This window comes from Sylvia atricapilla, chromosome 5 (assembly GCF_009819655.1).
Source record: "Sylvia atricapilla isolate bSylAtr1 chromosome 5, bSylAtr1.pri, whole genome shotgun sequence".
NCBI classification, from domain to species: Eukaryota; Metazoa; Chordata; class Aves; order Passeriformes; family Sylviidae; genus Sylvia; species Sylvia atricapilla.
In genome coordinates this window covers 68,831,739-68,856,305 of record NC_089144.1, presented here as the reverse complement: position 1 = coordinate 68,856,305, position 24,567 = coordinate 68,831,739, and the positions used below count along the sequence as shown (strand labels likewise).

The 24,567-nt window shown below is 39.1% G+C and overlaps 1 protein-coding gene across 1 annotated transcript in view; it reads right to left on the bottom strand.

The window, feature by feature from the left end:
- Positions 1-3,457: 3,457 nt before the first annotated feature.
- Positions 3,458-24,567, bottom strand: part of RIC8B (RIC8 guanine nucleotide exchange factor B) — a 32,073-nt gene continuing 10,963 nt past the window's right edge. Inside the window, exons 3-10 of the mRNA XM_066319992.1 lie at positions 23,862-24,470; positions 21,287-21,381; positions 16,591-16,744; positions 16,172-16,267; positions 13,581-13,725; positions 13,283-13,427; positions 11,384-11,503; positions 3,458-4,532 (exon numbers count right to left, since the gene is read on the bottom strand). Of these exons, the coding sequence (XP_066176089.1) occupies positions 4,421-4,532; positions 11,384-11,503; positions 13,283-13,427; positions 13,581-13,725; positions 16,172-16,267; positions 16,591-16,744; positions 21,287-21,381; positions 23,862-24,470 (1,476 nt within the window). The 3' untranslated portion in view covers positions 3,458-4,420. The remainder of the gene's footprint in view (positions 4,533-11,383; positions 11,504-13,282; positions 13,428-13,580; positions 13,726-16,171; positions 16,268-16,590; positions 16,745-21,286; positions 21,382-23,861; positions 24,471-24,567) is intronic.

Below are 24,567 nucleotides of genomic sequence, written 5' to 3'. Positions count from 1 at the left end.
TCAGCTCTTTCAAGGGGGAACTCGAGGGGTCGCCGTTCCCGCTCGGGACGCCGCTGAGGAGAAGGCGTCAGTCGAATCTGCTGCCCTTCACAGCAGAATCAGGAGTTCCAGCCTCAAGGGAATCCTCAGGAACTCAACTGAGCTTGTATGGTCTAGGGGTGTCACTGTTTCCCAGTCTCCTTGTGGTCATGGCGAGGCGGCAGAAGCAGGATTCAGTCCTTAGGTAGCTGAGGGTCTTCTTGTTGTTGTAGTGTCTCCCTTTTATCTGGATTTTGTGCTGGGTGGCGGCTTTTGGGTCCGTTTGCCGGCAACTGCACTTCTGTTTGGAGCGGAGCACCATGGAAGTCCTTGGATTTTCCTTTTAGGCGGGGCCGGCAGTTCGAGGAGCCGGCGGGAATGGCGACAGCCTAGCCCGACGGAAGGGGAAGGGAACCCGGGGTTTTAGAGGGGGTATACAACTTGGAATAAGGTTTTGAGGGTACAGATTTTGATACAAACAGCATAGCTTTCTTAACAGACAGGGTACAACTGGCATAACATTTTAAACAGCGTAACTTTTTTAACAAATGGCTCCACAGCTCGGGAACGACTCCAGCACACCCTCCAGCCTCTTCCTTCAGTGCTGAGCGAGCTGCTTTGCGGGCACAGCTGGAGGATGCGTGGAAAAGCCCAAAGGACAGCCATCCCCCCCGAAATTCCCGGTCTAAAGCACGCGGAGTGACACGCAGCTTTGGCGTGGAGAACAAGAAATGTTCCCTGATACTTTCTATAAGGGCCAGACCCATGCAAGTAACTGAGATGTTAATGGAAGAAGGATTTTCATTTGTAGGATTAAATAGCTGCTCTTTTTTTTTTTTTTTTTTTTTTTTTTTTTTTTTTTTTTTTTTCTGTCTAGAAGTGAGCCACATCTTTGCACAAAATCACAACCACTAAATCACTGCTTTTCCACGCTTGACCAGAAAAGAATCTGACCTGGGCAGCTGTTTAACTTACTGCTCAAAGACCAGCAAAGTCTGGCTCTCAACTGTTTGAACAGTGGAAGAGTCTTTTTACAGCCAGCCTTATTAAAGCACAGGGTTTTATTAGCTGTTTTGTGGTAATAAGTTGAAGTACAATGTTGTGGAATGCTCCTTCAGGAGACTTGGGATCTTGGGCACTTTGGGGTTTACTTTTTCCCTTTCCAAACTAGGGTGCTTGGCAACCCACTAATGCTACAGCTTTATTGTAATGTTCTCTTCCTTAAAGCCACCTTTGACAACTGATTTGTCACCCAGGCAGGAGTAAGTTATCGTTTGAAGATTTGTAAGAAAAATATGCCATTGCCTAGGTTATTTTTTCTTTCTTTTTTTAAGCCTTTGCAGATTTTCAGGTATTTGGAAAAAACTCAAGATATAGGGTAAAAACCCCACTTTGGCCACACACATACAGCAATGTTGTACATTCAAAACATCAAAGCTAATGTGGTTTTTCTCTTTGGCACATTTCTTTAAAGTTCTGGTAATTTTCTCACAACATTTTTAACAGATTGTAAACGACCTTTTTTCCTGAAAACCACTTTTGGGGCACACGAAGTTTCAATTAGCATTTGGGAATACCTGCCAGGAAGTTTTCATGAACATTTAAACAAATATATCTGTATTATTTTGCAAAAGAACAAAGTATTCTGAATTTCAGCAATTTCCCATCATCTTTTGTTTCATAACTCTTATGGGAAACAAAGAGAAGCAAAGCTTCCAAATCATTGATAGCTTTAATAAGAACTGTGTTGCTTTGGACTGTTGACACCAAAGTAAAGACTGAAACACAGGATCTAGGGTTTGGGACTGACTGTAGGAGACTTTTTGAGAGTGAAAGGTCCCCAAAATCCACTGGGTAACACCTTTACAGTCACCACTAGAAAATCTACTGATATTCTACTCAGAAGGGAGTAAAATGGGACTTCCAAGACACCCTTCCCCACACTGCCCAGTTTAGGCAAGACTCAGCTGCCCAAGCCTCCAGTTTTGGAGGTTCAACTTCAAAAATAAATTCAGGAGCAAAACTTCACAGTACACAAAAAAAATTTCAGGGAGCTCCTTTTTTTAACCTCACTTTTCTCCAGACTCTCATCCAAGAGAAATCCTTCCACATGCTCAGTTACTCTGAAAACAGCCAGGACAAAAGGAAGCAGAGGCACTACTGATTTGAAAGACCTTTGTCCCAAGATATTCTCGGATCTCTAGCCAGTGCAGCTAAGGTTGGACCTATGTTACATTACAAAGATAAGCCAAACAGTCTGCAGGAGCCTTTTCACAAACTATCCCCTTGGAACAAGAGCTGCTCTGGGGCACTGCACTAGTGCCAGTTCATTTATCTACATTAACCTGCACTACAGGCAACCCAGCTATGAGCCACTCTTGAGCTGGAGGACTCAGGCAAAACCTCCTATGCTTGGTCTTCACTTTTTTCTTGTTGATTGAAGCAGCATCTCTTGTCTGTTCTACAAGCAGACCCTTCTACAAGCATCTGTTTTCCAAAATAAACTAAACAGAACTATTTATTGCAAATGTTGCGTCCCTGTGGCAAATGACAGGAGGCAGAGCACAAGAGCCTTGCACTACATTGCTTGTAACAAGGTCCCTGGAGCCATTATTGTTTTATTAATCTCTTTAGCCAGCTAATTGTAGGAGCATATTTACAGCTTGTAAAGCAACGATTGAGATTTTGCTCTTTTTCTTGCTCTGTACTTAGTGCTCTACAGCAAGAAGCCCCTATAGAAGCTCATGACTGAAACAATTTCTCCAGTCCCAGCTGACACCAAGACAGTTCCTCATAAACAGGGCCAGGGAAGTTTTGCTCCCTGGGGAGGGATCACAAATTCTTTGTACCTGTAGGGCACAAGATACTTGCCTGTGCTGAGCTCAGAGTGATCAGTGCATGATGCTGAACTCTAAATCACATTTTTGAGACTCAGATGCAGCCAAACACATCTCTTGCTCTTGGACAACTGGTGTCCCTTCCACTTTAGGAGTCATATAGAGGAGGTATGACATGACGTAACACTTATGTACCAGGAAAGGCATTGCTGTGGCTGGGCAGTGTCCTTTGGAAACACAAACTCAACCACTGAGAGGACAGCAATGCATTATTTTGTTCTTTTCAGTCCTTTTGAAAGATTAAGATCATCTGCAGAAGCTCCTCACAGGAGCAACCACAGTACAATTTCATACCAAATCCCCCTTTACAGCGTCTCTGAACACCAACTTCCTTAGTTCAGAGAACCAGTGTCAAGTCACAGGAAACAAACACAAACTGGAGAACCATCACCAACCTCTGAATCGTTACCAGTGAACGCCATGTTTAAGCTTCTGTACAAAATACAGAAGTAGAAGCTAAGGCATAGATTGTTCTTCATGTAATTCATGCTGGGAGAAACACACACAGAGAAACCAAGCAGGCAAAGAGGCAACAACAGCAGTGCAGCACGCCTAAAACTTTAATCCTTTTTTCTTAAAGAGTACAGAATTGAAAGTGACACTTTTTTTCTCCTTTCCACCCACCCATTCTCTATCCCACTGCTTCCTAAGTTCTCTCTAATGGGAAATATTTCTTTGTTGATTAGTTTGACTTCCCTTCAAATGAGGCATAGAAGTTCATCTCCAAAAGTAGGCCCCAGTTCAGTCAAACACTGGCACATGCACTCCAGTCCCCACCCATTCATGGCAACAGTTAAGTGCAATACTTGAACACCATTTTCAATAGGGATGTTTTTACTTAACCAAAGAAGGGAGGAGGGGGTATATTGGTGTGGCCTTAAGCAGGGAGGGAGGGAGGGAAGACATACAACATACATCATCTTGTTCCCAATTTAAAGGCAGTTTTAGAAGCAGTCTGTCACTGACACATTGTTAAAATCTTAAGCAGCAGCTTAACTGGAGAAGTTTGTAGCAGTAAGAAACCCCAGGGCACTTTAAAAATGGGAGCTTTGAAAACACTGCTCAATGCCAGCCTCACAAGGTCAATCAGACTTCTAAGTCTAAACACCCTCTGCTCCTAATGCCATTAAGTAAACACACTTCATTAATACAATTATATAAAGAGGAAGACTGGCAAGACAATACAAAAGATTATCAAGAATAGGAAAACGTACAGAGTTCAGAAAACAGGATTCTGGAAAATGAAAGTGGACTTTACACTGTAGGCTTTCACTTTTTATCCTTTTGAAATACATTTAATTTTAAATTAATAAAGATCATAAACTAATAAATTGATATGTTCTCTAAACAGACATAATAAAAATTCAGACGTTACAGCACAGGACCCATCATTTAAATATGCCAATAATAGAACAGTTAAAGTGATGCTGGCTAATGTGTGGATAAAAGAGGCTCTAAAAAGAAGTGTGGATTAGAGGAGAATTGAGAGTGAAGCAGGTGATGCCTTAGTCTGAATCTGAGCTCTCTTGCTTGTTGGTATGGTACTGGCTGACAGCTTCCTCCAAAGGAGCCATTGTCCCATCCGGCCGCACTCCCATTGGCTTTATGAGCTCATCCCTGTGAGAGATTGAAGAAAAGAATCCATATTAGCATGTGCACACATATCAGTTCCCATGTGTTCCCATAAGACAGTCACATACAGTATATGCTTTGGGACATAATGAGCCCCTAAAAGGAAGTTATTCCTGCTAAAGCTCTCTGTTTTGAAGAAAAAGGCACAAAAAAACTTCCCAAATAGGTGGGAGGGGAAGAGTAGGCCAGATAAAGACTTCATTCATGTAGGCCAAACCTACTTAGCCAATTAAAGACACCATGAAAAGTCAGTGCCTAATAGGCTCAAGACAAGGAGCAGGTTCACTGTTTTGGATACACAAATTAGCTTTTCTTCTGAGAGTTCTCTGACAGCCAGTTCTTCCTAAATTTTCACCTGCCATTCTGGCAAATATATGCCCAAGCCATTAAAACAATTTGATACATATTCATCTTGTTGAAGGAAATAAATCAGTTAAGAGAACAGACTCTGCCTACACCACTGCCAGGGGTGTGTAAAGGACTTGCTGATGCATTTAAAGAAAGCTGACTGACTCTAATACTATTGCTTTTGTTTGTGGCAGTTTAATTACAGGATTTACAGCCATTTTAATCTCTTCAAAGCTCCAAAGGCCGCTCAACAGTTAATCCAATTATATCTACTCCACAAGCTACAGCCTCATCTAAGAGATGATTAATTATTGATTAAGCCAATCAAAAAGTATTAGCAAAGATTTATTTAATCCTCACTTTTTATCACCTCATTTATACGTGGATTACAGCAAAAGATGTAAGGGCAAAGATAATATTTTGATTTTATGCTGAAAAAAAAAGGGAAAATACCTCTAAATATTCAGGAGTCACCTTAAATAAAGGAGCAGAAGTTTGATGTTAATTTACCCTGTTAAAAAAGGCAGCCCAGTTAAACTTTCAATTTAACATACATCTACCACCCCCCCAAGCCATGGACAATAAACTGCACTACTCTCTTGAGTGAAAAAAGGGACAACAATCCCCTGTACACAGCTGGCAATCAATCCAACCCTGACACACCCACAGCAACATCAAGAAAGGCAACATCTGAGTTTCTTGCATGCATATGCCAGACACTGTACAGTGAAGATGCATTTACATCAAGTCTCAAAAAGAGACCAGCAAGATCAATGCAGTTGTTTGTGCAGATGTGACAATCAGATCCTACAGCCATTAACTCACAAATGCCACACGAGGAACAAGTGCTGTGGCTTGGCTGACCAGGTCTGGTGGTAAGCCTGACGCCAGGGAAAGAGGTTTGCAAGACCAAATCAAAGAGCACAGGCCAGGCTCTCCCTCAGTGCGTGTGGAAGAACAGGATCCATCTTTCAACAGACTGGAGAGAGCTTGCCATTACTTCAGGACTGCCAGTGAGGGCCCTCCCATCTGGAAATGCAATCCACAGTGTGCAGATTCTGCCCAATGTCAGCACTCGAGAGAATCTCTTGGAGATGTGTGGAAAAGACACCTCTGAGGCCTTGAAATCAGATTCAAACGGGCTCAAACCATGAACACTGCAAATCTGTGGTCCATAGAGGACCTTGCTTGCTGTTGGGGTCCCCCAAAGGCAAAGCTGGAGTGCTTTAGAGTTGTGTCTAATAGCAAAATCTTTTTTTTCCACACAGAAATAATCCTATACATCTAAGGTCTTTTTGGATTTCAAACTTTAAACATCATACAAAACAAGTATCCTCTAAAATGCAAAAATATAGCCACGAAAAACAAAATCACCATTGCTTGCCCTTTAAGCTGAAAGGCTCCTAGATTTTTGTTTTAAGGATTCCAAGGCATACTCTTAAGTTGCAACACTTAATACTGCAGCCACAAGTCAAGGAATCACATCATTTTCTAGTAATTTACCATTTATTTTTGGTAATAAATGAATTATAATGGCTAATAAAGGATAAAGAATTTGCTCATGAAAAAGGAAAGAGGAAGACAGGCAAACAAGGTCCCAAGGTCCCTTTCTGTGGGGACCACCCTATCCTCTCAACAATTCTTAGGTCTTCAAATATTGTCAAGAAGTCCTACCTCATAATTTGTCAATTATAAAGGAAAAGCTCTTTCTCTGAGGCTTCCCTTTCCCAGCCTCACTTTCACTTTAGCCTTAGGCTTTAACGATAGGAGCCAGGCTGATCTCACACTGCACAGAATATCCAGGATGTTTATCAAGTACCTTTCTGTTCTGCCTGAGCTTCCTGCTGTGCAAGTTCCTGAGCAGGATGGAAGAGGGCTGGGAGGGGTTTGCGCTTCTCTGCATCAGGAGGCTGAATTCCACACATCCTTCCTCAGGCAAATGCTACCCAGTAAAACTGAACTGTCTGAAGACAGAAATATGCCAAGCCACCAAAGGAAGAAGGAGGAGAAGAAGCAAGGATTAGCCAGTTTTGTTTCTAACCACAATCTAGACCTCAACTGTGCTTTGACACACTGGTCTACTTGAGGATGTGCTCAGTGTCCATGGGGGAGAGACAAGGTGGGCAGGGAAGTGCCAGGAATTGACAGGCAGAGCCTCAGAAAACAGGTCACTGCCCAGAAACTGGATGTTTAGAGCACATCCATAGGGCAGAACATCGCTGGCCTCAGCCCAGTAGATGGCAGTGGGAATTCTTCCATATCCATGAAGTTCTATACAAGCACACAATGTGCATTTATACATGTGTGAACATCCTTAGGTGACCTTGTAACACTCATTTTTCTAATGCAAACAAAACATTCTGTTTAAGTGTACTTAGAAACACACCATAATTAAACAGTTGGTAAAATGCATTCTCTTCTTCCACTTGCACATCTCCCAAGAGTCTCTTCAAATATATCCACAGAATTTCTGCCTTCCTGCTTTGCCATTTAGCTTGATAACGACTCAAAAATCATTGCCTTGTTTTGAAGGGTGTCTCTTTTGCCTGCTGTCTGTGCTGCAGGGCAGCACTGCCACACAGAATTAATGACGGTGTCTGTAATCAAACAGCCATCATGTAAACACCAGCCTGTCCCTTTGATAAAACAGCGTCTTGGGGACCTATTCACCTCCTTATAATTGAGTGCCACATAATAGTTCCGATCCTTTCAGGGAACATTATTTTGTTCTACAATTAGAAAGGGAAAAAAAAAACCAAAAACCACCACCTCGATGTAGCATTGCTTTCTTCATTGATCCTATGATTAACTTTGTGTTTTTAATGAGTAGGGTACCTTGTTTAGACAGGTTCTCTTACTCATTTTGTTGACTTCTCTTCAATGTACAACAAAACCCAAGCTGTGATAATTGGGAGACCATTTTATCAGCAAAAGGATTCTTGCTATTAATACAAGGTTGGCTTGGAAAAGGCATCCTGACATTCTAAGTTAGTCAATTAATATACAATTCTACCTACCATTTATAATAGAAAAAATGTTAGCATTTTTTCCAGACATTTTAATTAACACAAAGTATCTCCCATAATCCATTATATAGACAGAGTTATCACATGAAACTGACTTTGGGTGCCTAACTGGATGTTTTGCAACAAAAAAAATAAAAATGGAAGGCTGAATTAAATCCTTGCAGATCTGGGGAGTTTATCAAAGATGGACATCATGTGCAGAGGACACTGATTTACAGACACCAAACAGTTCTCAAAGAACCAAAGAAAACACTTACTGCAGACAAAACCCACAGAGTTACATAAGGGCCAAGTTCAGGCATCCAGGATCAGCCTAAGTAGTTTACACATCTCCCAAGAAATGCAACAATCAAGACTGCTCACATTCATTTATACTTTGTATGAAATTTATAATTTATATAATTTGTATGTATTTAATGATTTAAAAAAGTAATCTCACTCTGCCAAATTCGATCAAAATACTAATTTTGTAGAATCCAAGTCTATGTTAAAATATTGGCACAGGGGAAATGGGTTCACAATAATATTCAGCTTTCTGACAGGTATTTTGAGAAATCAAAACTGGGTGATTAATCTTAATTTAGCCTTGTTGATGGTCAATTACCTCATGAACAGGCCCAAACACCAACAACCCAAAAGAATAGAAAAGCTTGGGAAGTATGACCTGAAACGGCCAAAAACATCCATCAGTTTTACACGACCTCAAAAAGTTTCAATTTTTCAGTGCCAATGCTGAAAAGAAAGAGAAACCTGAAAAGCAAAAATCCACTGGCTATTTCCTAGTTCCATATTATGGAACTAGGAAAAAAAAATATGTCCCTTTGCACTTACAGCTTCAATAAACCTTCACAAAGGGCACAGTGCAAACATTCAGCACTCATTAATGAAGGCTATAATTTCCCAGTGAAGTAGTACTGCCTGGCAAATTTGTTTTCTGAGTTCTGATACTCCGCCAGTCAAAGCCAAACCTGGAGTGCTGCAGTGACAAACTGGCATGATTATCCTCATCAATCAGGGACAGAAGGTGACAAGTTTGTCAATCCTTCAAATTTTTTTTTATTTTTTTAATTTTTTTTCATACTTTTCTCCAATAAAAGTGTGGGAGCCCTTCAAAGCTTAGCTTCCACTGCTGGGACAATACCCAGCAGTACCCAGTGAACTAAGCAAACCTGTTTTGCTGTACATTACACAAGTTTACTTTAAGCTCCTGTTCAGGTTACACTAAGTTATATAAACTTCCTCAAGATGAGAAGCTGTTCCTGTTCAACTTCCTCCCCTCTATAAGCAAAGCACTGCATCAAACTGAACCTGTTCATGGTGCATTTCCCCTCCTACCATGACGAGAGCAGCAGAAGCAGGAAACCTGGCATGAGCATTCTGCCTCAAAGAAAGACTCAAACCCCAGAATCAACCAAAATCTCCACCCAAGCAACCTCTGCTTTGCATCTGTAGGGTGCAAACCAAGGGTAGAGGTGTGTTCCATGTAGATTTAAGTCTGAAAATTCCCAGCACTGAAAGGCTCAAGCTGGAGGCAGCACAAGTGTCCTGCACCAAAACCATGGAGGGACTCAGCATGGTACTAACTCCTTCTTGTATGCAAGACTGGCAAATTCCCATGTTTAACATCTGCAGGGCCCACAGTTGCACTCAACTGCATTCATGAAAACATCCCACTTTTAAGTATTTTCTTTTTTTTTTTCCTTTCTGCCAGCATTTCCCTCTTCCCCAGTTTTTAGTAAAACAAGAAGTGTGGGAAGAACAGTGAAATGATTTTATTAACGTTATCAGAGCACCTAAAAAGGTCACATCAACAACACTGTCACACAGTAACCACAATACCAAACAAACAAACACACAAAAGCCCTACCACAAAGAGTGCCAGCCCTGGAGCAGAGTAAGTGCTATAGAAGAAACTGCAGGTGGATGTAAGGGGCACAGAAAGCCCAAGGTGACAGCAATGCTGCTGGCCAAAAGGATAAGTGGTGACACAGGGCAGCAGCTGCTCAGTTATTGTCAGCCTGTGGCAGGCACTGCAGCAGGTGCCTCCAGCCCTCCAAACTGAAAGGGCTCTTGTGCCACAGTAACCATTGGGAGGTTTTGTGTAACTGCTGCAGTGACAGCAAATGACTTGTCTTCAGTCTCAGCTTATCTGCAGCCTCAATCTCTCTTTCAAAAAAACATTTCAGACCATTTAGTCATTTTATTGTGGTACCCCTGATACTCTGCATCTTAATTCTCTAGCTTAACATAGCAATGATTCCATTTTACAGAGTAGTTCAATTAAGACTACATGTGCAGTGCATTTTCTTCTCTTTCCTAAGAACACTATGACATACTACACTTGCTTTCTACGCAAATAGTGTGAAAAAAATATTCAATTACTTAATTGACAATTGCAGATCAGTTGTTCTAAGTTCCTGCCCTGCTTTCAATCCTGCCTGTAATTCAGTTTTTGACAGCTAATGGAAAATCCAGTTTCTCCTCTATCTTTTGTTATATTCCTAATCTTTAACAGAGATGTAAAAAAATACATGTTTTTCTGAATTTCCATCAATAGATCTTGTTAATTGACTATCTATAGACTCCCACAAAACAAGCACATTTCTAGCTGCTGAGTTTTTTCCATATTTGAAGAATGGATGCACTTTTATATTTACCTCCTACAACTCAGTTCAATGGCAAATTAATATGACATAAATTTCACAAGAATGCAATTTTGCTTATGAATTAAAAAAAAAAAAAACTACAAACAATAGCTCTAATATGGCTAGAAGTATGGGGAAAGAAATAACAGTAAATTCTATGCATACTGAGCCAAAGAGAAAAAGCTAGAGATAACAGCACAGGTCTATGTTCTTTTGTACATAGGAAGTTATGAACTGAAGATCCACTCTCTGTATCAATACTGTAACACCATTATGTCACACTAAGTATCCATTTCTTTCATGGCATTACCTTTGTGACAGAAAACAAATTACAAAGGCTGATTTGTAATCCAGCTCACTGTAAATTCCCTTTTAACTGCTCCATTATACAATGTATTTTCTGAGGACAATGTTTCTGACGACAACCATTTTCTCACTGTGTTTGTCCTTCATATAAGCAGCAGGCGTAAGTAGTTACAATGAGATTCATTAACTTGGGGAAAATCAGCACATTTGCCTCACTGTGTTCCATACTTTAAAACAAGAAACTCTCTTCATTACCATCTGCCTATCTATTCAGGAGCCAGGTCCCCTTACCACCAGATCTTCCCAATTCTGTCCAATCCTCTCCAAAAGAGGTTTTATCTGAAGTCCTGCAACCTATCACTCGTTTCTTTTAAGTGCTAAACATTTTACTCTGCATTTCAAGCAGTCCTAATCCTAGAAAGAAGTTGATTCTAGCACTATTTTAAAGCACTAGACCTTAGTAAAGAGCCAGGATATAAGCTGCTTCTCAAAAGCAGCTATAATGCAATACCTGGAAAGTTTATCAAACATGTTGACAAGCTTCATAGCTTCATATTCTTTTTGTTCTTCTGTCATTTCATCCATTGGATTGGGCATTGGTTCTTCCAAGTGACCAGTGATAAGGTTAATGCTGGAAGTGAAAAAACAACACTGTTTACCCTTCTGCAAGAATAAGTACATTTTCTATCTTCTTAACAGCAGGAAAACAGGAAGAACTCACAGAAACCGTCAAGACTAAAACTGTCTGAACTGCACGTGAAAGGTTTTGCTATAAATAGAAAAGGTTCATATTTATACCATATCTTCTCACCAATCGTGACTGTATCTTCATGTGGATTCCCTGTATCAATGTCTTGTCAGTGCTCAAATATGCACAGGCTCGTAGCTCTTGTTGTTGGAACCCAGAGAGGAACAGCTTGAAGCCAGGGGAATGATGATGGTAACAGTGACACTGTCATTAGTACTAATGACATAAACAGGGAACTGGATGACAGATACATGTCTGAAACCAATTCTGTACAGGCTTAATTTTAAAAATACAGACAGGTTTCAGTTTTCCATTACATTAGTTAACTGTTGCCCTTCCATGATTATGATTTTTTGCTCAAACCAGATTAAGTCACTTCATGTTGAGCATTTACAAAGCCAGCTTTGTTTTCACTGTTAATACAAGGGAACAGTGATACGTAAATGGTAACAAAAGCAGAGAAGTAGTTTTAAGGAAAACTTTCTGGGCACATTATCCTTTCAAACATTTTAATCGCCAACATTTAACAGCAATACAGAAAATCAGATGCATAAATCAACTGACGGTTATCTTGAATGTTTCATTTAAGTGCTAGCTTTTAACTAAATGGATGTTATCATTTTACTTATATGCATATAACTGAATGTCAGGCTTTTGAAAGAAGAGCAGAGAGAAAACAGCAAGAAAAAAATCCTGAAGTGCAGAAATAAAAAGAAACCTCCTGGTTTAGAGTTAATTTCTTAGCACAGAAGCAATATAACTCCTAAATCTCATACATTTCATCCTGTCCTTTGTTCATGTATCTTAATAAGAATCTTTAAATAAACCACGAGTGCTCACCATATACCTAACCATATCTGTGTAGTTCAAGGAAAACAGAGTAAAACAGAAAAATAATGTTAACACTTCAGATCTCCACTATCAACAATTTCAGAACATCTTTAAAATGGCATCAAACTAAAACCCTTAACACCCAAACAATTACAACCAATAAAAATCAGCAAAGCTTCTACCTGGTCACTGAATCCTTCAAACAAATATACTGGATTCCTGCTGCATGACTTCCATGGAAGTTATTTTGCTCCTTCCATATTTACATATGTGACCTACTTGGTTCTTCAGGAAAATTTTAGTACCATGCAATCTAAAATTCAGTCAAAACTGAAACTAAACACAGTGGCTTTCTCCATTTTAACAAAGTTCTGGCTAAAAGCTTTAGATATATTCGACACCATTGCTTTCTCCATTACAGAGATACACCCCCACAAACAATAATTAGCAGCTTGGCAAACTTCATGTGAGTTCCTCAAAAATCTGTGACAAAACCCATCCTTGCTAAGTTTGCTACTAATTTTTTTCCTATCACTTCCTTAAAAACCTCTCTCCACTCTTGAATTTTAAGTAGTTATTCAGATGTTAAATCATTCTCATAGTAACTTTTAAAAACTTTTTCCCCCTACAACCATATCTGACTACATGATGGTCACTGTTAGAGGCTGGTTTCTCAATAATTAGACCATGATATCAGCAGAAGACAGGAGTTAATACAAGCAGATAGCATTCCAAGACTGGCCTCTCTGAAAAAGGTAAAAAACTCCCAAAAACTAGGTCAAAAGAATCCAAAATGCAATAGAATAGGTGAAATTGAAAACAATACTATACTTTGGCTTTGCAGATTTGTATTCTTCTGTGTCTGTATCTTCATCATCTGAGTACCAATGATCTCCTCTTCCTCCTGCTAGCAGGCCCCTGGCTGCCAGCAATCCTGCTGCATTACCATAGCCTGTGTATTTCAACAAGCTATCCACTGCAAAGAGGACACAGAAAATTATTCAGCTGTAATCAGCTACAAAACAAACCCCACCAGAGCGCTGCAAGAATCGAGGAGTTACAGCAAGAGGCAAATACACCAATTACAGCAAGACCTTATACAAAAGGGAGAAGAAAAAACAATTTTTACCTCTCTCTTTACAAAGAACAAAAAGGAATTCTGCTGCAATTTGCTTTACTCCAAGGTCAACGTGTGTCATAAGGCGCACGAGTTTGTTCCTCACCGTTGTGCCAACTTCAGGACGATTTGAGACATCTCTCAATGGAGGCAGTACCTGGCAGCACAAAAGAAAGGGAAGAACAGCATAAAATGCATGGAAGTATCTTGCAAAACCAGTATTTACAAAAACAGATGTAGCCAACAGAACAAAAAAAAATACTCTGTCCTTCAAAGAAAAAAAAAAAAAAAAAAAAAAAAAAGACAATAAAATCAGACAACTATGCCCATATGCATTAGTAGTCACTCTTGCTTCTTAGTATATTTAAGTTTCTTGGTCTGTCATTTCGGGCAGAAAAATACTCAGTCTCAAATGCAGACTTTAAAAATACAATTATTAGGAGTTTATGAGCACAAATGGATGTCTGAGTACAGTACAACAGGCAGCCATAACTTCATGTTCTCTGTTTCTTCTGTTTTGCTCATATATCTTAAACTGGTATTTCTAATACTTCTACAAGGAGACTTACACTCTTAAAATGCTGTGTAGTTTATATAGAGCAATGATGTGCTTAATGAAAAAGCATGAAAATAAGTACATTGAAAGTTTTACTACAAGTTTCTAATACTAAATTTCAAAAATGTGCTCTACATATAAAGGAAATGCATACTTCAACCAGACTTCAAGCAGAAAACACTTTTAAAAGCTGAAGCTAAATTTCAGAAATATTTTGAAGAAATCACTATTTAACATTTCCCCAAACACACTATTTTCTCATTAGAGGTCATTAATATTGTTAACTTTAACCTTCAAGAAAGACAGGTAGTGCACAAATGATGGCTTTTTTGGCAAACTAACCTGTGCCTTCTAGTATGGATGCCTTCAGACTCAAAGTCTATATAAATGTTTTCACATTCAAAGAAGTATGATATGATCTGCAAACAAATCCGGGCCATAAAATGAGATATTGAATGATCTGAAGAGTCTCATATGAATGATGGATCTTCAATATTTTATCAGGGAATAAAACCAAGTATGTCACTAATTATCATAGGAGATTGTAAGTCCTCCGTCTTCTAGGTGTCTAATGTAAAGTGTCATGTCCTGTGCAAAATTCCAGCAGAATTACTACGGAAATTGGACTCACTGGGAACTGATCCTTACATGAATGCTACAGCATTGACTGCTTTGGATAAAACACACCCTTGTCTTTTTCAAATCAAGTTTTCAACCAATTAGCAAAAACATTTTACTTTGTCCCTGCTTGCTCCCCCCACTGGGGATAGTACCATGACTGCCATTTCCCAGTGTGTTGTAAGAATGAATTAATGTTTTTAGAGTACTCTAATACTAATGCAGTGATGAGTGCCATAGGACAGTCCATGAGGAAATCAATCATCCTGTCTTCAGATCACAATTTGAATAGCGCACAACAAATGAAGCCCAAGGCCAGCACTTAACAAGAGGGCAATTCAAAATATCAAACATCCATTCAGCAGTTAGCAGCATCCCTCCATTCTCTGCACTATATGAGGCAGTGGTCCTGTGGCAGGAGTCAGCATGCAATTATATCCTGACATCGAGATGCCCACATGTCGTAAAAACATGCAGACAACTTCATTTTCTAGCTTCTGAACACTTGGCTCTGCAACTTTTTTTTTTTCCTAAGTTAGCAGATCAGCAAAGTATCCTAAAAACTAACTGCTGTGAACAAAAACAAACAACAAGAACAAGTTTCTTAAAGTCCTCAAAACCACTCTTCTGGTATAGATGGAAGAGGCAGAAAATATATGCTCTTTTTCATTTTAATTCCATTTATGAATACAGGAACAGCTTTGATCTGGGAGCAGCATCTAGAATGCAATTCAAAAGTCACTGCAGCTTAGGAGAAGGACAGCAGAAACCTGAGGAGCAATTTCTTGCTCTTGCTCATCTTTTAACTTCTTTTCACTTGACTTCAGGAAAAACAGCAAAACAAAGAGAAAACACCACACTCAACCACCAAGCTACACAGATCCTTTAGGTCTTTAGCCATGGCACAGAAATATTTTCCCTGTTAAAAGCCACAGTCCATACTGTAATAAAGAACTATTTTAAGAGACAAAGAGATAAAGTGTGCTTAATCTCTGTCCAGGTGACACTTTTACTCTGACAGGACAGCTGATACACAAGTCTTAATCCCAACAACTCCCTCCTGCTAAGGTAAAACTAAACCTCATGCAGAACCCATCAAAACATCTGCATTCTCACTGGCCACCACACAGCTCTGCAAAGTTTAATTATCTGCACTGAAATGTTTCTTATTTGCTGAGTGTAAAGGAACAGACCTTACTGAGGTTTTTACTCATCTCATGTGATCCACGGTGACTCACATTAACACAGCTTTACAGTACCCCTGATATTATTTAACAGTGCTACAGAATGTATCCTGGAACTCAGGCCATAATATCTATTGATGTATAGGACTGAAAAATTATGTCTGCTGCACTGTCCTGCACTGATGTACAAACCTCAAAGTTCATCATTAGCTTCATATTAAAATTTCAATGAATATTTTTCTTACCTGAGCTTTGATAAACTTCCTGATATTCCTGTGAATTCGGCAGCATTCAGTTAATAAACTGAGAACTGGAGTTAGACCTTCTCTGTAGCTGCTTCCCTAAAATAAAACCAAATACAAATAAAACATTTTAAGAGCAAACTTTCCTTTTCAAATTCTACGAAGACTTCAATAATGTTCTCTAATACAGCCAAAATATGGACTTTACATAAAGAGCCAAATGCTCACCCTCAGACACACATAAGCAAATAGCTTCAGATATTCACAGGAATTTGTTCTTTATTTTGAGGTGTTTCACAGTTTAGTAGGACATCCATATTTGTGCTAAGTACTGGCCAAAAGGTTTATACAAAGCTTATATATGTGTACTTTTTGCTTTAGAGAAAGAGGCCCCTTTTGTGAAAAATCACTGCAGTCCATACCTTGTCTATCCTCTTCTCCATGAAATCCAGTAAAATCTGAATTGCTCTCATATTCATACCATTGTATTTTATATCTGTTTCCTCTTGGGACGATGGATTAATAAGAACATCCAAGCAAGAAACAGGAACATTGCTTAAGAGGTTGATTGCATTGCTGAAACAAAATTTAAAAATTCATTATTCATTTGGAAGAAAGAATTAAAAACAGAATACAACTCACCATAAACTGCTTGTACAACTGCAATCAAAAAGAGGCCCTACAACTCAAACAATGCTTTATTTTCTCCTCTCTGAGTTTTAAAGAAGGTGGTCTGCATTATCGCCTGAGTGCTGGCTCTTGGAACAAACAAGGAAAAAGAAAGACAAAAAGTTCCAAAAGCAGCAGTGCAGGATTACTTCCAGCCCCCACAGTATCCCATCCCACGGACAAGGCACAGCTTCCAGCAGCAAGCTACAGCAGCTGATCTTGCAGGACAGCAGGGGGAACTCTCACATTGATTTGCAGTAGTCAAATTTTTTCCTCCTTGAAACTTAAAACAGTTATCACGCATCCACACTACCAACATTAGCGTGGCAAAATATAAAATGGACAACATTTTCTCCTGCTCTGATGGGGGTGCAAAGTGGCCATTTCTTAGGTCCCCTGAAATATTTTAATTTTTATTAAGCTTGCAGTATATATGAAATACAGAAGGCTTTCAACCCTAAAAAAGACTCAGGTTTATTTACCAAGCACTACCTTTCAGTAACTGGCAGTGTTCTCATTCTACAACACAAAGAGAAGCATTTCCAAAGAGCCATTAAGTGATTTCAATTAGGCCACGGGGTCCCTCCCTCCTCTTTAATGGAGTAAGGTGGGACTTACTTTGCAAGGGTCTCTTGCAGGGTACACATGCCTTGAGTTTGCTATCTACCCTGTTCTCACTGTACAGACTTGGGCTTGTACTGTTCCTGAACACTGGAAGAAATTACGCAGATGCTGCAAAAATTAGAATTCTGTCATTATTTACTTGCTGATATCCAACTAAACTTATAAATGGATGTATTTAGAAATAGCACAAAACTATTCAGGTTTACCCATGCAGACCTCAAAGCTATCAATGAACCAATGAGCACTGATGTTTCAAGAACTGGTGAAGTGTTCCAAGAATGGAGAAAACTTTTCAAACAACTTCATTTTAAGACTTTTAATAACATCCACTTAGAAGCTGCTCTCTGTTTCTAAGTTATTAATACAATTCTAACAAAGAATTAGCAAAAGAAAAAGCAAACCGTGGCCATCAGACCATAGCAGGATTTCTAACAAATGTGCTGGTTCTGGTTTGATCAGACTGGGTGGCTGTTCCACACTGTGCCATTTGCCTTTTGCTCTTTTAGTAATTGAAATTCAGACCGCTATTACTTTTGGGAACGCTTGTTCTTTTTGTTTTGTTTCTAAACCCTGTTCAAGATATGTCTTTTATATCACGGGAAGTTATTCCTCTCCAAAAATTCAGGAATAGTCACAAACAAAACAGATGAAATTCAACAAATATTTGGTGGCTTTAGGCCTTTCATCAAAAGTTCTCTTTTTACCAGTTTCTTATTAAACAACCAAGTTCCCAAACACCTACAAAATTAATTTTCTGGATCACTGTGCCTGAGCTATTCTTTTCAATAAATGAAGCCCAGCTTTCTGATCTTTGTCACTCCACTGACAGTTTTATTTGTGGCAGAGGAGTGTATGAAATTCTCCAGCTACCAGGAAGTCAGTGACTATGCACAGATACGCACAATAGTGTTTGCATTCCTACTCCAGGGGGTAGAAATACTGCGTATATTACTCTCCCCTTTTCGGCTTCCTAGAGATCATTAATCACTGGGACATGACATCCACCCACTCATACTCCCAGCCCCCTCCTGATATGCAAATTCAGAATCAAAGACCTATTTAGAGCCAGTGAATGCCTTGATTAAAACCTTGTTAGTGGGCAAAAATGACACTCACTCTAACACGCGGTACTTTAAGTTGTTCATATTCAAACACTAAGTAATGATGCAACAGAACCACAATGACAGTACTGAGTACTAAAGTAGGTAAGATATTTTTATGGATAACTTCTGCTTTTTTATTAGAAATAGTCACACTGACAATCAGTACATCATGGCTCAGGGCATGTATCCAGCATTCAGTATAATAATAAAAATAAATCCTCAATTTACTGCCATTCAAACGATGTGCTTTAACAGGCTGCCCAAACCTTTCACTAAAGCACCTTAGATTCTGCAGATTAATAAACTTAGGGAAGTGAAAGCAATCAAGTAAATATACTTGATTTACTTGCAAGTACAAGTAAATATATTAAATATGTAATACATAGACACACTACATTAAATATATAGTAAATATATTAAGAAATATATTTCTATCTCCCTGATACTTCATAAAGTTTATTGTGCATTCACCACTGTTTGTATTTTATTTTACTTTTAACACAGTTTTCATAATTGCCTTACTGATAGGCCCCAGGAGGAAAGCATAGCTGGAAGTTGTGCTCTGCTCTCTGATTCCCACCAGATCTCCAGCAATAAAGATTGCACAGTCAGAGCCCAGCATGCTGAACGGCCCAAATGATGATGCAGCCTCTCTTTTTTATCTACAGACTGCTAACAACAGTTCACTCATTTGTTAGTGCAGTTCCTATCAGGAATTAAATTTTGCCTGTCCAAGTAAATCAATGGACTGAAGCGGGGCCCTCTGATGCAGGCCCCAATTCCTCTGAGAATTTGTAGGGGCATTAATTCTGAGCATAGCTTTTCTATTCCAGAGTTGCCTTGTCTTGGTGAAAAAGTGTATTGAATTATTTAGCTTTTATTGCATCTTTCTAGCGTTCAAAGGCAAAACTGAGGTTCAGCAAAAAGGCTGAATTATTTGAATGGCAGCAGTCAAATCCTGCATGGAAAGCATGTAAATCAAGATCCAACACCACAAGCAATGCTGCTGGACTTGCATTCTTTACTCTTCAGCTAACTTAACAAGCTGCTCTGAGGGACAAGGTTGTTTTCTCAGCGTGGCAGGAAGTGATGCAGGGCTGCACTGAGCCTGCTGGAGAAAGGGGAACAGCTGAAGTGATACAAGGTAGTGATGGGTGTCCTCATTCCTTTCCAGCTTCCCCCTCACAGAATTATGGAGAACCTTTGCTTTGACTGGTGGCTCCATAAGGCCCACGTGGGCAGCACTGCCACAAAAAATGTCCCTTGCCACTGAAAAAAGGCAAGGACAGAAATCATACCAATGCTATGTCATCTTCACAGCTGCCAACCTCTTTATGTAAAGCCCTTTCTGGATCTCAGCTAAAAGTGTTTGCAAAAGCTAAGACCAAAAGCATAATTTGCATCCTTTTGCAATAGCACAAGACAATTAAATTTTACAGGGCAATATAGTTAACAGGGTGATCAGACTAGTCAGATTTCCGGACAAGGGAACAGATCTCATAAAGAGCATCAACTTATAATAATTCTTGTAACTCTCTCATAATTGTTGATTTTATCCAGAACTGGTGAATTCTCCCAGCAGTAGGAATTTTATTCCTGCCAGTCCCTCCCTTAAAGCAGGCTGAGAGCACAAAGCACCCACCATAAGCAGCAGCAAAGAGAAAACAGTAACTGCCCTTCAGGACACAGCATTAACTTCAGTCATGGCAACTACTGCAGCAGTATCCTGAATTATTCCAAACCAGTCTGCACCAACTGAGAAGGGCTCTGATGTAGGATTTTAGTGTTCACCTCCTAAGACTCTTGATCTCTAAGAGCTTTCCAAGATTTTAATCAAGGTTATTTAACACTTTCAAGATTGCTGGGTGTGAAAAGATGCATCCTTCTTCCCAGAGAAGTTCAGAAGACCTTCAAAAGATCTCACATTTACATATACAGACATCGTGGAAGAAGAAAATGGCAACATTTCAGTGCTGAGGGAAGCTACTGTATTGTCAGGCCCACTGAAGAGCTGACTTGCTTGGTAAAAATAAGAGTGTCATAGAGAAAGAACAGTAACACTGAACAAAGAACCACCACCTCACCAGAAATAATCCGAATTTTGATTGAATTACTGGCTGCCAATACATAAGAGCTGGATGCAAGACTGAGGGAAAAAAACCAAACCACACACCTAAAACTGTATGATTCACTCAGCTTTGAAAAAAAAGTATTACTACCAAGGAAAATTATTGGTAATTCCAATAAAGCATCCTAGAACTACTGGGATAAAATATCAACTTGTTACTTCCACCCCAATCCATCAGAATTGCAAAACTTATATACAGAAATCTCAAAATGTAGTGTTTCCATCAGCTTCTGTTCAGAACAACAGAAGATGCATTCCACTTCAATTTGAACTACACCTAGAACTTCAATATATTTTTTCATCTCAGATACACACACATGAACATAAAAATGAAATTTAACAAAGGTGAGCTTCATTATCAGTCATAGAAAACAACAATCTTGCCAGCCACCTTCTCTGCAGAAAACTGGATATGTTTAAACAATGTTTGAGGAAAACAGCTTTCATAATAATAAAAAAAAAAAAATCAAAATAAATTAAGTCTTCATTCTTTCTCAGATTTCCACTTTGGATTTTAGGCAAAGCAATTTCTATTTAGGAAAACTAATCAAACAAAAACCTTTTAACATAGACTGGTTCTGCAATTCTACCAACCTGTGCAACTCTTCAGTTTTTTCTTCAGTAGGGCCCGTGGTTAATAAGCAGTGTCGAAGGATGGCAGCCATGTAACGAAATTGATGAGATTCATTCTATATAAATATAAATTATGAAGATATTTTTTCATTTTGAAGATTGCAAGTGAGAGTTTCAGGTCACTAGAATAATGAAAGTTAAAGATGGAAAATACCTATTAGATCATAACATCCATCCCTATGAATAAAAGGACTGTACCTTAGTGTTCACTGAATGCTTAATGCTACATAAGTCTCATAAGCTGACTTTGTAAAACTCACTGGGGAGGTTTTTCCAGTTAAATCAGCCTTCATGACTAGAAAACCCAGTTAGAAGTGTTTGCTCAATTCCATACCACTATTCCTAACATACCACTCTCTTCCTTCTTGTATTTACACCAGGCCACCCCTTCATCCATTTAGATTATGCATCTTCTTCATTTAATTTGTCTTCTCCTCATTTAGGCCTTTTGCTGTCAAGTTTCATTCCCTCCACCCAGTCTGTCTCTTTTTCTAATTCCCTTACTTCTGCTCCCTTGATACCTTTCCTCCATTCCATTAATAACTTCTCAGCAACCTTACTTGCCCTACCTTTTCCTCTCTCCAAGCAACTCCCCCTTCCAACCTCCCACAAGACAGCAGCCACACAGAAGTACACCAGTAACTGCAACCATTTAACTGTGCATCACTGTCCTCACCCTTTTTCAACAGCTCTTCCTGACATCTATCCTGTGTTCTGGAGTGCATGACCTGGCACAAAGCACCCAATGCATCTTTTGTAAGATCAGCATTCAAATCTGCCAACTGTACCACCTGCAGCTCTTGTCTGACTTTGCTGCTTTGAAACCATCTCAACTCGTTAAATACTGGTGTTTCAAATGCTTCCCTCCACATAAGGATGGATCTTGTTTAGCTTTCCACCAACATGTCCAACTCTCTGCTCTCCTTTTATTTTCCATGTGTTCTGCTGTTTGGAACCTCTTCAAATTCTGCATCTTCAACCTAACTTCATTAACAGGCCTTTCACTCTTCCTCCAGACCATTAAAATTGCCACTGGAATGTTCACTAAGCAGAATGTCACCTAACATACCTAGCTAACAGATAACAGTCACTAAAAAGTACTTTAAAAGTTCTCTGCTTTTAGGAATTCCTAGTAAAGAGTTATTATCCAAGCTTTACCTCAAAATGCAAATAAGCTTCTCCTGCCCTGAGATGTCCTAAACTCTCATTAAAAAAAAAGAAAATAAAAAAAGCTGCATGCATGCTAGGGATATTAAGGAAGAAAAGACAGTGAGCTGGGCTTTACATCTCTCCAGATTCAGTATTTTGTAAGAGTAAACCAGCTTCCAGATATCAAGAGCTTACCTCTCAAGAGGTGAACATGTAATACAGTTTGCTTTTTCAACTTTCCATGTAACTGTGTTACATGCTTTTTTACCTACAGAACAATCACTTGTCTATACAAAGAACTGTGACAAAGTTAAAGATACTTTTAATAAGGGTCTAAGTCAGGAAGATAAACAGAAGAAAGGAACCTCACTCTCTTTATATTTCCTTGAAACTCAAATATTAGCTTCTCTGACCTATCCAACACTTAACCTTAAATTTCAGGATTTCTTATTCATTACATCCTTGAGACATTAAAGCAAAGAACAAACTTCCAACTTTGCTCAAGTTTCACATTCTTTTAAAGTCATAATTAATGTCTGATTGGCTGTTTAGTCCAATGCACTAAAGAGAACAATTACTTGCAAGTTTTAACTACTGTAGAATTTTGATCAGCTTTATATGCTGCATATTTACCATGTCTAGTGGAAAGTAAACAACACTGTTCTAGAGACTATGATGTGGACTCAAAATAAAGTTTCCCTATATAATTCTCCTGCTTTAGCACAGACTCAGGTTATTCAGCAAAGTCATCCTTGCAATTTCTGTTTATCAATTTAAGGATGCAACACATAGAAAGCATATTTATCTACAAAAAAAAAAATCTGACATAATAACAAAAACAAACCAAGATAAACCTTATTCATGACATAACAATGAAAATGTATTTGGTTCTTCTACTCGATTTCATCTTAAAAGATCATGTTTAAGTCCAAAGCTGATGTTGGGAGGATGGGACGAAGATATTAACAACAGCAGCACTCTTTCATCAGAGTTATTTGTGAAAAATGAGAGATGAGGTACTTATCATGCAACAGAGAAAAACTAGGGAGTCCTCTCAGCTCAATCTATTGCCCTATTGCCATGGTCTACAACCTCCAGAGATGCAGCAATCTGGTACACTTACATAAAGAAATTTTAAAATTTATTTTCTTTTGGAAATCCAAGACTTTTACAAAATAGTGTTTTTTGCCTTTTTTTTTTTTCCTAAAACATACAGTTTTAACTTGCATTAGGCAAGCCAAGCTGTTCTCCCATTAGACAGAAAATGTATGGATAAGATTTTCTACCCAAGTAGTAACAGGAACAACTGCCTCCTGTGTATCTACCCACTGGTTCTTGCAGGCTGAACAAAATAATTTGAAAAAAAAGCACTTCACCTAAGCCTTACCTTGCTGTGGACATTCCAACTGTCAAGTGTTACATTAAATAGAGCCTTTAGTGCCTCAATGGCACAATCTGTCTCTTGCAAAGACAGAGGAGGCCTGTCACCATCTTCTGCTACTTTATATTCTTCTGTCCATCTTACACTCAAGGAACTCTCCAAAGCCTGAGTCAAAACTTGCACCCCTTGGAGCTCCTGACGCAACTGTGCTCTGATATCTGTGTGCAGAAGTGACAGGAGGAAGAGGAGACGCAAATCAAAGCATTTAATGTCATCAACCAGCGGCCGGTCCTTACACTCCCGCAGAAGATTGCAGAGCATCGCTGCAAGATTCAGTTCCAAACTGAGCTTCTGTGCTACTGAACTATTAAAAATTATGTTACAGAGGCATTTTAAGGCTTCGACTATCACAGGAAATTCAGATACTCTCTCCAGAGAATCTTCCACAGTGTCCAGCTTTGCTAGCTTCATAAGGATCTGCATGTTCCTCTTTGTGGTTACAGGCACTAAAACCTTCTTGTCCCTGGAGAGAATCCGGAGGGCCTCCAGGCAGGCAACTTGACATGAAGTTTTTGTGTCTTTTTCAAGGATGTTTAGAATTCCCTCACACAGTTTCTAGGCAAACACAACAAAGAAAAAGGCAATAGTTTTAGTGTCAAAATATTGGTGGCAATAAGAAACGACTTGGCTAAGCTTCAACGTAACTTTTGAG